The sequence below is a fragment of the Temnothorax nylanderi genome, unplaced genomic scaffold, assembly GCF_030848795.1.
Source record: "Temnothorax nylanderi isolate EJ_2023f unplaced genomic scaffold, tnyl_v1.0 TNYL_tig0070_pilon, whole genome shotgun sequence".
Classification (NCBI taxonomy): Eukaryota; Metazoa; Arthropoda; class Insecta; order Hymenoptera; family Formicidae; genus Temnothorax; species Temnothorax nylanderi.
Window position 1 is genome coordinate 394,470 of NW_027249132.1, and position 14,224 is coordinate 408,693.

Below are 14,224 nucleotides of genomic sequence, written 5' to 3' on the forward strand. Positions count from 1 at the left end.
CGAGGTTGCGCTTCGTAGATAGCACGCAGTGCGCCGTAGACGTCGTTCCTTTTTCTCTCTCTCTCTCTCTCTTTCCTTCTTTCTTTATACTAGCATAATATTTCACCATCGATCAATCCCGTTTCGATCGTTCGATTTATCGCCTGTCTCGACGCGACAGCGTAAGGTCGCCGCAATTTCATCGAATCCACCCGTTGGTGTATCGCTGAAAATCCGTGACACGATTACGCGACGACGGCGACAACGAGCCAGCACAAGCCCGCGTCCCGTCCTCGCTTTCGAGACCAGGCGGAGAATTAATTGTCCACGGAAGATATACGACTTCGGCAACGACTTTCTTGATAATAAACAGGTAGCCTGGTAGCTATTCGCACGTCCTACGAACCTCGCGCTCGCGTGGGCCGGTCATTCGTGGATTTTAGAATCGATACGACCTTCGACTGCAGCCGCCGCGCCGCGCCGCGCCGCCGACTGCCGGGCACGATTAAGCGGTGCGCCGATAATGCGGTATCTGTGCGCGTAAATTGATAATCGTGCCAAGCGCGCATAAAACCGCTGTTAAAAGTGGTAAAAGTACTTTCCATCCACCGTCGCGTCGTGGCTACATTAGACGACTTCAAAGGAAAAGATAAGGCTTCTCGAGAGCGATTTTCGCAATATCCTATATGCGCCTCTTCTTCTTCTTCTTCTTCTTCTTCTTCTTCTTCTTTTATAAGGGGTACGCGTGTTCTGCTACGTCGGTTATTTAAGATATCCTCGGCATTACACGTTCAAATAGTGATATAAAATATCTACGTTTAAAAAAATAATTCATGTTGTATATTTTCCAATCCATTGAAATGTATAAAATGTGCTTTGTCGAACTGAAAACTTTATTTTTCGACAGTTGCAGTTGCAACAATTGTGTCTGTCTATCGTATCCATTTAACTGGATTTAACGTAACATGTAAAGGAACTATCTTTTTGAAGGCAGGTATATACGGTTTGTTGCGCGTTTTGGCTTCCTTAGCGGGAGATTGCTCTTTGGCATCGCTTTCGTATATAATCCCGACATCTCCGACCTCTCTTCGATGCCGTACACGTGCGGATCCCACCTCGCTTCCCATTTCGGCATTACACGCCGGAGCTCCTTTGCGCGTGGGATGCCGATGGGCTCGATTTCGGTCGAGCGAACTCAATGAGGGAGGAGAGAGATACAATCCGCCGGAGTGAGCGCCGCCCGGAGTATCTCGGGACCGCTTGCGAAATCGGAGTGAATCTCTCCGCGAAAACGAGACGAGAACGAGACGGGAGTACGAAGAGGGAATGGTGGATCGAAAGGATTAAGAATGAACGTAACGATAAATTTATCACTGTCTGAGGAAGAAAGAAGTAGCCGACGCTGCATACATATTGGAGTATCGGATCTTGGCAGTGGAAACGGCGTGTCAAATAAGATAGACGCGATATCATTCGTGCCTTTTCTTAGCGCTTCGATCTCGATAGATTAAATATATACGTAGAATGTAAGAATATGAAATTAGGGTATGGGAAAGAAACTCCCGCGATATTTGAGAAGGATTTAGACAAACGGTTATTATCAAAAAAGAGATGAAAACGGAAAATCTCTTCTTGCAGACGTTGAACATTTTCTTATTGATATATCGATTATCCATATTACATATTTCCTATCTTTCTGGTCCATTAATTCCTTTGTTAGATCGATTTTCATTGGGGGAAAAAGAATTAATCCGTACATTTTTCTTACGAAAACTGCAGTGAAGTTGGATTTGTGAGCCGATGGTGAAATTAATTTCGCTGAGATCTTTATCTTCCACAGATGCGTGCTCCCGTTGCTGCGCTTTTTTTTTATCGTCGACGTCTGGGAAAGGTATTACCGGCTGTATCGGCTTAATGGTTCCGTCGAGAGGATAAAACGGTATATCGCGCAATTAATCCGAAAGGATCGACAGAGCGTGTCATAAGAGCTCATAAACCCAGGAAGCATCCTTTCGCGTGTCCCCTCACGCAACAACGAAGCAATAATAAAAGAGATACGAGAGGGAAATCGCGCTGTTAGACCATTACTTTGAGATTAATTAATCTCGAGGAACTAAAGCTCATGCAAATTCTGTATTTGAGTAACGATGAAAAAAGACACGTTCGTGAACGCTGCGGAACGTAAGGCGTTAGTTCAATAATGTTGCAATTCCCTTTTCTCGCTTGCCGAAGAGATTAGCTTATTCCCATCGCGCGGTCTATCCCATGACTAGCACGGAGAGAGCGGGGAGCAAAAACGTATCGCTCCGTAGGCGCTCGTAAAATCGGGAAGAATCCTCTCGGAGGCACGCGAGAAGAATCGCGAAACGGAGAAGTAGCCGCCAGAACGATTGAGACTAGTAGAGGGAGACGGCGAGGGAGACGGAAGGCGACTGAAGGAGAGAGGCGTACAGAAAACGGGTCCACGGCTGGGTGGAGGAACTAGTCTCACCTAGTAGATCGCCCTGTCGCGGTGTGTGCTTTCGCGGGCGGTTGAGAGACGCGAACAAGAGTAGGAGGAGAGAACGTGGAGGTTCCCTTCTACGCCGAGAGAGGAGGCGGATAAAAAAGAGAGGCGAGAGAGCACGCACACGTACGCGAGAAACACGCGCGCGTGGCGGCCGCGGGTGTGTGTATGCGTTCACGCGAGCGTTGCACGGTGTGTTTGCACCGGGAGGAAACGCACGTACGTGCGGCAGAAGGAATCGAGAGAGCCTCGGACAGAGAGAGACAAAGACGGAGAGAGAAAGGAGGAAGCGAGGGAGACAGGGAGACGGATCGTGTGTATGTACCACCAGAAGAGTGTACCAGGCTACTAGTGTTGTGACGGCGATCGTGCCCACGACTTCTCCGGCGGGCCGGCATCCGCGTTCTATCCGTCTATCTTCCTTTCCGTCGCGCCCCTCCCCCCGCCCTGGTCTTTGGCGTCGTGTCGGATTCCCTCCGTCTCTCCTCATTCTCGGGAGCCTTTGTGGTGTTTTCTTCCTCGTCGGGGGGGACTATCCTACCCTCCTATCCTCCTCCGAGCCTCCGAGCCTCTCTTGCTTCTTTGCTTCTTTGCCTGAAGTTTCTTGCCTCGCTTCCTTTCTCTTCCCTACCTTCGGTGCGATAAGCGTCCTTACTTCCGGGCGAAAAGTGAATTCCTGAAGTGACGGGTTGTCGCCTCAGAGGCGAGCCAGTTTACCATTTTGACATTTACCGAGGGATGTCGTCGGTAAAGTGTGTGCGCGATCAGATCCGGTAACTACGCGCGTGCGAGTACAGGTGTTCCGGAAATGCGCGCCACGTGCTGTCGCGACGACGACGGCGACGTCATCGTTAACGGCCTAGGTACGTATGCGATTTGCATCGCAGTATAGCGAGATTTCTCGCCTCTTTACGAGACCGGCAGACTCTTGTTCGCGATTAAACGCGTCCTACGATGCGAAATCTCGCCCGCGAACGACGCATTATCTAGACCTTACGACTTCGGAGACTGACGCCGCCGCCGTGACGCGTCGAGTTACAGCCACGTGCTCGCGCTGCATCCGCCTTGCGTGCGGAATCCCTAAGTTTATCACCGCGACTCGTGTCACATCCAGAACGCGTTGTCGCGGATCGTCAGCGCGGAAACATGAGCCGCCGATAGAGGTGTCAGACTGACGCCTTCGATTCCAGTTAAATCGCATCTCGCTGTTTCTTTATGCTACACGTTTTTTGTATGTCCTCCGAATTTTACTGAAAAATTTATCAAAGAGAGAAGAGTATTTTTTGCTCTCGAAATATATTTGTTTCATTCTGATATTCCTTCTCTCGTGAAAAACGCGAATTGATGATATCGTGAACCATGGGATATGATATCGTTTGCGATGATTTTAAATGAGAAATTAACATTTAGCGTCGTCATGCGCGGCGCCAGTGACGGTATCGCGAAAAATTCGTGGCGAAATATCGATTCTCCCTCTCCAAGGTAAACGCGACTAAAAGGTTCGGTAACGGTTAACCGCGACGCGGATGATCGAGCGGATTCGCTCGGAAACTTAACAGGTTCCAGGCCAGGCTTTTTACGCGACTGATTCGCCGCGCGGAAAAATCTCCGGCGCGGCGCGGCGCCGTCAACGGCCTCGTTTATCTCGCGTCAGACGAGAGGATAAAAATTGCGCGGCGCCGGTAGTCGGCGGATGGTCCTCTCCGTGCCGTGGATTTCATCGCGGCGCGGCGCGCCGAAGTACCGCGCGAAAAAATAATGCCGTCCATAAATCTCGGCGCGGGATTACGTAAAACGACGTCAGTCTTAAAACCGCGGCCCGGCCGGTCCGCTCCGTAATAAGCGGCTGCGAATTTTCCAACGCCGACGGGGGAATCCGCGGGCGATAGGACTTTCATCGAACGACGTTTCAAGCTCGAATGCTGATTCACTTACGATACGTGTGAACATTTTCAGATTTTTATACGAAGCATAAAATATACCGACGTATATTGTGTCTGCGATTCATCCGATTAATCTTCGCAGCTGGTAACGCTTTTTCAAGATAACGTTTCAAGTTTTTTCCGTGACCGTGTTTCATAGAAAATGAAACGCACAAATGTTATTAGAAAAATCGCTAATAATTAGATACGCGAGGCGCAATACGTTATCGTCGGAAAGGCTGCCGGGCAAACAATTTCCATACATTGCGATCCGATTCGACTTGCACGCCTCATGTCTGTCAACTTCCATTTGTCATCGGACAAATTAATAATTTTCTGCGAATGATAACAACGACGTGTATATCGTTGACGGTTATCCGCAAAGTTGCCCGACTTGTTTTTCTATGCGACAGAAAGCGTCGCCGGAGGAAACGTGTCGCGCGTTTATGGATCATCTGCGATTTTACATTAACACGCACGCTTAATGAAGCGAACGCCGTATATTCATCAATCGACACGCCCGCGCGTCGGATAATCACGCGTTCTCAATCGATCGTAGCTACAAATCGTATATAGCAGCGCTCCAAATGACACATAATGAATAAGTTTCGAGACTGAATCGGTGATCACCGTATAAATCAACGAGCATTTTTATCACGTAACGACCGTTCTGAAAATCGTCCCGTTGTTCTTAAATAAACTGATCCCGCGAATTAAAAAACCTCGTAGCTACTCATGATCCAATTAACCGCGCGCATACGTAATTCTCAATCTCCCCAACCGGCGCGGAGAACGCGTATTAATTAATCGAAATGGGTCAGCATTATTTGCCGAATGAAAGCCCGCTATTTACGCATCGTATACCTTTCTTACAAAGTGCCGGATGCAGAAAAATGGACTCACTCTTACGTCATTATGTTGTTACACGTATCACGATAATGATAACCCGATGGCGGCGCGGTACGTCAGCGCATTCGAGGAGAGTTGCATATCAAATCGAAAGTCAACAAATTACGCTGCAGTTAATGAGAGACTTGTTTCGACTCTCCGAAGAGAGCCACGTAATTATTAAATCGTTAAGGAGGGCTATACACGGACAGGTACATCGCTTCTCACGATCGCACGAGGATGATTCGCTGATGCTTTAAGTTATTTCGTTAGCGCCGAGCTCGTGTTTCGCAATGCTTTTTATTAAAACTTCGTAGTTTTTAATCGTAAAAAATTATTTAGAAATTACTTGCAGACAACGAGATTTTTCAAAAAATTCAATTAACAGATAATTCTTACATTTACATTTATACATTTAATGGATCATTGTTTATGGCACTCTTCAGATAAAATATTTCTATAAATATATATAAGGTATTAATTTAAATGTTCTGTGAGAGATTACAAAATAATCTTATTCAATTTTATATGAATATCTAACAAAAAACTCTTTACATGGCTTTACTTGCTATTTGAGCTTCAAAGCGATAATACAGATTCAGAAAATATTTTTATCGCTGTCGTGTGAATGAAAGTATGAATAAAAATATAACGGATAAAAAAGTTAAATCACATCCTTTGTATAAATAAAGAGAGTACCTCATAACGTTGAAAAATGCAGCGTGATAATATGTGATAATTATGTCATTTTATTTAATTACTTAACTTACGCGAAAGACATTACTGTAAAAACTTCCTGTACTTACTGTAAAAGCATCTCGTTTAAATAAGCTAATGTAAAGTTACAGTACCATGAATTTTTCGTATTTCCTACTTTTTTATCTCGATCGTCGCATTTGCGCTCTTAATTAAGAGTCACACGCGCATTAATTTTGTCGTGTATTATTCGAGCATATTTGCAGTTTACATAGACCGATTTTATTTTATAAATAAACTAACATAGAAATCTTTTCATAATTTCATTGTGTAAATAGTACAAGATTACGTTCTGTGAAAGACTTCAAAATTAATTTCCTTTATTTAACTTAACAATTTTTCTTTCATAAATTGCCGTGCTTTAGAAATTAAATGTATATACAGTACTCTCAGATTGTCCCATTATTGCAAAGCGTATTATGGACAGTTATTATTATCATACATTGAAAAGCACCTGTAATACTCCAATAATCCAAATTTCTTAATTCTTTCAGTTTTGAATACGATCTACTTTTCCTATAAAAAATTAATATTAGTAATATTATGAAAGCCCGCGTAATGTGAAATCCAATGAATGTACACGATTAATTTAGAGGAATAAATACAATCTTCTTACAGTACCTATTCCGATCCATTACTCGGCAAACAAGGAACGTATCTTTTTACGAGCGCAGCTTTGTTTTCCGAGTAAGCCGAGTAAGTCATATATAAATATTTTACATACCGGTGATACCTTCACTGACAATCCATTTATGTTGATCGATATATTGTTAGAAAACTTTAATGACATAAATCGCACATTCACGCGAAACCGCTGGATTGCGGTATTACACGCATAAATATCTCCGCGCGCATTCTTATTCTGTAAAATACGAGTAAAATATCGCAATACGAAGCGTACGCGATAGCTGCCGCACGGATAGAAATTTATTATGTGGCCGCTTAATTTATTACCCGAGCTTGAGGCTTACAAAAAAAAATGTATTGCGGATTTAATAACTCGATAACTCGGAATACGTAGGCATAATTATGATAGTATCTATAAGCAAGGAAGATTTTTCTTAAATAATCGGATTACAAAAATGGATCATGATAACATTATGATGATTTTAATATTATCCATGGTAACGGCGAAGATTTTGTGTAACAGAACTTTCCTCCAGCTAATCGATATATTAATTAAGCTTTCTTCGTTTATTGTTATAAACGAGAGAGCGGTTAATGTAAACGCATATAATTCGAGAACCGACAAGCGCAAAGCACTTGAAAAGCGTAAGATTAATGAGTCTCATAGTCGGCGGCATTTTTTGCAGCACGAACTGGAAAACTGTTCATGTTTAAAAAAAAAGTATTTACACGAACTCGTATAACAATCGTGAGATTATTCGGCTTCACGTAATTCGAAGTCGCTCACTAAGCGTGGGTTGTCATATTAATTATGTCGAGGTTTAAAATTTCGACGGCAGTAAACGTCGATACGCCTGTAGGAATTAATCCCGCTCGAGCAACTTCAGAATTTATTTATTCGCTTTCTCATTGCCTTTTCGCGAGCTTCGATATCTTCACGTGCGATTACCTATGTGTTCCAACAGCTACCGAGATGCCTCTTACTTCGTTTATTTTCGTAGTTGAGTTTTTTCCTCTTTCCTACGAGGAAATAAATGTTTATCCAAGATGCAATGAAGCCGCCCACTTCCGGCTGAGCATCAATTAGAGACATACGTAAGGGCCGCACGCGAAATGCGTGTTTACTCGTCATAGATTCACATCGTCCTCTAATGACACTCGTGCCGTTAATCTACACCGATGTTCTCATCCCGGCGTATTACAGGTGCGACAACTCAATCGAGATGACGCGAGAGACGCTTTAAAACCTACGCCCTGCTTATTAATATTCCGCGGTGGTACCGTAAGTGGTTACATCTGTTACTGACACGGCATACAATCGAGTCGAGCAATATACGGCTATACGCGGATGCTTGTAATTTGCACATCGCAAACGTGTGCGCTTACTTCGAAAATAGGGGCGAATTCGAAACGGCGTCAATTAACACTTTAAATGATATGCGCTCGTAACTCCGAGACACGAGTTGTAATGTTATTTATACAGCGTCATATCTGTTTGTCATCATAATTCTCTTGTATTTTTACGGACCGGCGATGGAACAATTTCGTTGCGCATACTAATTTTAAGATAACACTATAAAACTCGATATATTTTTTTTATTTTTCATAATGTGATAGAATATCATTATAGAAAATGTGGATTTAAACACATTCACGAATATCTCTCACTTCTCAAAATAAATTTGACGTAACTTTCATCACTACTCCCTTCAACGACTCAATTGTTAAAATGTATTTTGATTTCCTTATTCCATCCAATATCGATGTATTAAAAACGATATCGACAAATATTTATCGACATTTCCGTCAACTTCCACGCTCGTATACACGCAAAGCTTATTTGCGTTCTACGACAGATACGCGCGGAACTAATTACCAATTCCGCGTCGCATTAATAAACTCGTTTTGACTTTCTCCCACCCGACTTATCATCCCGGCTACGAACCTCTCCTGCGCTTTCATAGAGCATCGGGTCTGGTTTCTGTGTGGAAGTACTTGAGAAGAACACAAGCTACTCGTGCGGATTAAACCGACGTGCAGCTTATGCGATATCACAACATTCGTGTACCTCGCCGAGAATATATTACGAAGCCCGGAGTAGTTGATATTAATTAACCAGTTATTGAAAAAACTATTATATATATATATATATATATATATATATATATGAGCCATTCCTTTGCCGCGAAATAATCTTCCCGAACGCGTCATGTTCGCGTGAACGATATCGATTGAAAATTAGAATGCGCCGACGTTTATAGTTCTTAAAAAGGGATAAATCTGCGATGCACGATGCAAATGACGTTCTCCGCACGTGGTCGAGATTACAATCGCGATTTAGCATAATTTTAAAATTTCTGATAAACGCTCATCGATAGCGTTATCGTTCAGCTTGTCTTACCGTGAGACGCCGCGAGCTATGAGTCTATTGTCAGCGAAAGAGTCATCTCCCGAGACGAGCGCTGCCTTTAGCTTGGATAGAAGAATCCAGTAGCTTGTCGAGCTTGATCATCGGCACGGTATATGGTTGAACGAATTCCAATTATCGTAACTACGGACCGTCGCCGCGTCGCCACGGAACGGCCCTGAAACAGCTCGACGCGCACGAGAAAATTGTATGAGACACGTTATATCCGAACATGAGCTTGGCATGTAAAAAAGATATATATATATATAGGACGAAACTGATTTTCTATCCCATTCTCTCGTTGACAGAATTTTTTATCCGGAGGAACGGACGCAGGTGAAAACATTTCACCCCTTTCATTCTGTCAGAAAGAGAGAGAGAGAGAGGGAAAAGTCTCGTTTCGACCCTTAGAATTTTTCCCCCGTACCCGTCAAAAGAGAGAGCTTAAGTACTTTTCATAAATTATCGTTCTACGCTTCGCGCCGCCGGCGAAACATACTTCGAGCTCAACAAAGCCTTAATTCGTAATCTTAAATCGCGGAAGTGACCCAATTGCTGCGTGATGAGAGGATTTAACGAGAAACTCATGTTGCGGTTGCGCGACGTGTGTGTTCCAGAATAAAGGGGGAACATCGGCAGACATCAAGGAGATCGCGTTTCGTTAGCGAGAAGCACGTTCGATTCAGTGCCAATCATGCGGTGTCTATTCATGCTCCAGATTCTAATCGCCGTGGTGCAGCCCAACTTCGAGGCTCGGCAACGGCTGCCTAACGTCAGAGGTAAGTTTCATACAAATACGTTATTTGATATTATTTCTATAACGTATAATACTTCTCATACTAATTATATAATTTACGGATGACATTATATGATCATTTTGATTTAATTGCAAACAAAAAAATAGAAATAGAAAAACAATGCTGAGCTCGATATAGATTCTCCTCTTCTCACCATCATCGAGACGATCCCTTCCGCGAGTTTAGTCCGGATAAGAGCGATCTCTAAAACCGCGGAATCGAGTATACTTGATTCGCGCGTAACCTCGCGTCCACTTTCTCGAGTTTCTTCGACTCGCATGAAAACTGGCAGCGGTGGGTTCTCGAGCAAAAGCCTTACCATTGCGGGACGCGCTCCTATTAAGAGCACGAATAGAGGAACGAGTCGTAGGTACAATGCAGGCGCGGCGCGGCGGCGTCGGATTTTGCAAGCGGCGAAGGAGGCAAAAGGAATCCACAGAAAGAATCGCGCGCGTAATTCCTCCGGGTGAGACCGTCGCAGGATGTGTCGTAAAATGCTAATTCGCGACTTATTTATACATCGGGACACCTTAGTGGCTGTTAAAGGCTCTCATGCTGATTTTTAATTATGTCGATAAATATTTCGAGTGTGTTGCGCGCGGTAGAGTGACTCGGACTGTTACTCGGAATCGTAATTGATCGTCATCCGCTACTGCCTGCGGTACGGCATGAATATTGTACCCGGTTTCGACGTCGCCGCGCCGCAGTGATTTCGCTGATCTTATCGGGGGATATCGGCCGGCGCGAATCCGTCGGCTGGCGTACGGCCAATCGACATAACTTTTAGCGCTGCTTTTGACGTGCTGTACCGCGGCGAGAAATGCTGATCCCGCGAGACCGCACGGTCGGATGCTCGCGGCGATGCTCGCGGAGTTTGTCAGCGCCCTTCGGGCAATTCGAAACTACATACTGCTGAGCGTATAAAGAAATTAGTATTATTATCGATGAGTCCTCAGACTTGGATTTTATTGTAAATACACGCGAATGAATACACATTTATTCGCAACAGTGGTAACGTAATGATTGGCGCAAAATGAATTTCTCTTCTCGTGTCCGCGGCGCGGCGCGGCGTCGAGGATCAAACGTATTTTAACTTCAAATCACGCAGATAGAAATCGATGGCCTTCGTCTGGAATATTTTAAGCGCCATTTACGCTATTGTACTTATTTCAAATCGTTTGTCAACTGTGCATCCAGGGACGACAAGTCGGAGCGATGGATGCATCCTTCTTCCTCGGTTTCGGTTCTTCGTCTCGAATGTACATTCGACCGACAGAGAAAACCCTTTCATCGCGAGTCACTTCGTTAACATTGGACGCTCACGTTGGAGACAGTAGTCTTCCCGATATAGCGACGCACGAAGACGAATTTCACAAACGACGAGCGGTGAAATAAAAGAAGATAAATTTCATGGACGAAGTAACGAAATATAAAAAGCGTCTGCGAGCTTCGGAAGACAATGTAAGTAAAGAGAAACGGTCTCGGGGACTCGACGTCAGGACGAGCGGGTTGGCGTCGTCGCATTAAAATTTCGCAGGCGGAGGACGCGCATGGAACGTCCTTTTCAATGTAGATCGCCGTCGTCGGTAGCGTCTCTTAATGAGCCTGGCCGCTGGTAAATATTTATTTGTTCCGTGGGCGAGAGGAAAACAATGCGCGAGACGTCAAATTATCGGCGACTGAGAGAAAGGGAGAGACGTGACGGACGAGCCGTTTCGAAATTACCCTCTCGTTAGGGGGTAGTTATTATGATCAGGGAAAATTACATACCGCGCGCTCTCGCGGGAGGACCTGTTTACCGAACGCCGCGCCGTGGCCCGAAACCCCCGAGCCTGGGTAACTGACACAGGTAATTTATCCGGCTCGCGATAACCACCGGCGTCTCTCTTTGGTGATTGCGGAATTATTAACTCGCCCGAGGTAACGTAATGACGAGACATTAGTGCGATTTGCGCCTCGTCGCGCCGATTGCCTTTCTTCCGTTCTCTTTCTCTCAATCTTTCTCTCTCAATTTGAGAAATTAACGGCCGGCGCAAAAGAAATTATTATCTCGCCCGTAATCGTTTCCGACGAAACGAGGAGTCCCGGAATCGGCGAGAGATAAATTTATCGAATCGAGGTAAAGCGGCGGACATAACGTTGCCGCAATAAAGCGGGAAAGCCGTGTGTTTCACGGCGAGTCGTAGAGCCGCCCGTAATCAACTTGAGAGCGTTCCCCCAAAGTATACCCGAGTGTGTTTGCCAACCCTATAAAGATCACTCACGAAAATGACGTATGTCTTCTCGCCGCTTCTGTCTTTGCCTGTGTCAGGTCGTGGCCGCTGGATGCAATCGCCAATCAATTTTTCGATTGAAAACATCGGTCTCGTCCCTATCCACCAATTTAGAGCAGTATGGGCTACCGTTTCAAATTGGTTTCCTCGGGATTGAATGGCATCACAAAATCGTTTAGACAAAACCGATTGGAATATGTATAATTGTTCGGAATAACCCAATTTAAATGTCAGCTACGCGCGTTACAAATCCCAGCCCAACATTTTTTATACTGGGTGAACGATACCTACAGAAATTTCTGCCAGATCAAAAATTGCAATATAACCCAACGGGATGCGGGTACATAATATCCTGATCAAATAGATAATTGATAAGTAAAATGAAAACAAATGAACGTGCGGCAATTGGAAAAATCTTCCATTTTCAGTACGTAAAGTAAAATTCTCGGAGAGCGAAGCGAAAATATCGTGTTCCCGAAACATTTTGCGTGGCAATCAAGAACGTCGTACCCTTTTTATCTTCCGGCGGCAATTACGGATCTGCGATGGCGCCAAGCATCCGCAAAATCAATGACGGGACGGAGAGGAGCGTCTGAGCGCGGCGGAGCCGCGCTTGTTGTGTCCGTAAAACCAACACGACGAGTCGCCCATTCATGGCTCGAACACGCTGAAAAATCACCCGTTCGTTCCCCGCATAAATACGCGACGGCCCGGCCGAACAGCGTAGGCGTTCCGCGCGTATATCCGTGGCGCGGCATATCATAGTATACGCGCGTAAGAGGACGCGAGAGTGCACAGCGGCATCGCATCCGCACGCACCTGCATAAAGATACACGCACAGAGGCACGCATACGGGCGCGGGCGATCGCGTGGGCAAACGCTGTCAATGGACCCCGGCACCTCTCCCGCGCGCGAGATTTCTTTTTCCCTCGTCCTCTCTTCGGCGGGTTTTGAGTCTGGACCGGACGCCGGAGTGCCGCAACCGTGAGAAATGAAAGGCGAGCCGCGTAGGCACGTCGAGAAATGTGCAAAATCCAAAAAACGTTACAAAGTAAGTCCACGCCGCGCCGCGCCGCGCCGCGCCGCGTCGCGTAGGCATGTCGATGACGGCGATCCCCGATATCGCGCCTTCAATTTATCTTCGATGTTTCGAATGTTGCAGCGTTGTTCGATCTGGCTATTCGGACGTCCCGAATATCTTTAATAGCCGATTCGTAGATTTGCATAATTTGCGTCGAAGAAGAAGCATATAATAATACATGCAATGAAATAAATTTTAAATAAAAATAAATACGAGAAACGAGAGAGAACACGCAAATAGAGACGTGGAAGTACGAAAATATTGTTTCTTTTATCACGTTTATGATAATGATGTTTTTAACTCGCAGCAGATATAAACTTGAAACTAGTAAAACTTGTAAAACTAAAAATCTTTTTTCGAATTGATATAAAAGTATAAAAATAGTCTAAAAACATTGCGCTTCATTAACATCGAATTTAAAGGTCAGCGCAACGACTTGGTTTTTTTTAGGTGTAAATTTCGCGACCAGTTCTTTTTTTTCTTACCAGTTTCTTATCTACGATATTCTCCGTTGTAAATATATGAAAAAGGTCAGCCGTGTCGAATCCCTTGCCGTAATACCCCACGCGTGCCCCCCTTTTAGCTCCGTTAAACGTTTGCGTTATAAATCATAAGGATCGTGTATGTATACCAACAAGAGAAAGATTCAATGGGCAATACGTAACGCAAACATTGCCTCCCAACCGGCCATTGTGACAGGTACAGCGACGACTCCGCTTGCGACTTAACGCGATATTGTGCCCAGATGCGTTAGGTGCATCTATCTCTCCGCGAGATAATAAATTGCAAACATAACCAGCCATTTACCTGAGTACGCTTATTCACCGTTGGCCGCATGTTACACGGACGTGCCGCCTTATCTCAGTAACCATTTCTGCGGAACAAGAACTCCGGGGAGATATATATTTCTCTCAAGAACCGCCACACCGTGCTTCGTTGATACAGTGCATGGCGCATCGTATAAGAATCCGGATATTTTCCGTAATCT

At 44.8% G+C, this 14,224-nt stretch overlaps 1 protein-coding gene across 3 annotated transcripts in view; it reads left to right on the plus strand.

The window, feature by feature from the left end:
- Positions 1 to 14,224, plus strand: part of LOC139773837 (A disintegrin and metalloproteinase with thrombospondin motifs 7) — a 62,209-nt gene that overhangs the window by 16,969 nt on the left and 31,016 nt on the right. Inside the window, exons 1-2 of one of the 3 annotated variants that reach the window (XM_071708593.1) lie at positions 2,461 to 3,348; positions 9,703 to 9,864. In XM_071708593.1, the coding sequence (XP_071564694.1) occupies positions 9,780 to 9,864 (85 nt within the window). In that variant the 5' untranslated portion in view covers positions 2,461 to 3,348; positions 9,703 to 9,779. Of the gene's footprint in view, positions 1 to 2,460; positions 3,349 to 9,702; positions 9,865 to 14,224 lie in introns of those variants that run through there. The other 2 variants (XM_071708591.1, XM_071708592.1) reach the window with 2 other exon arrangements.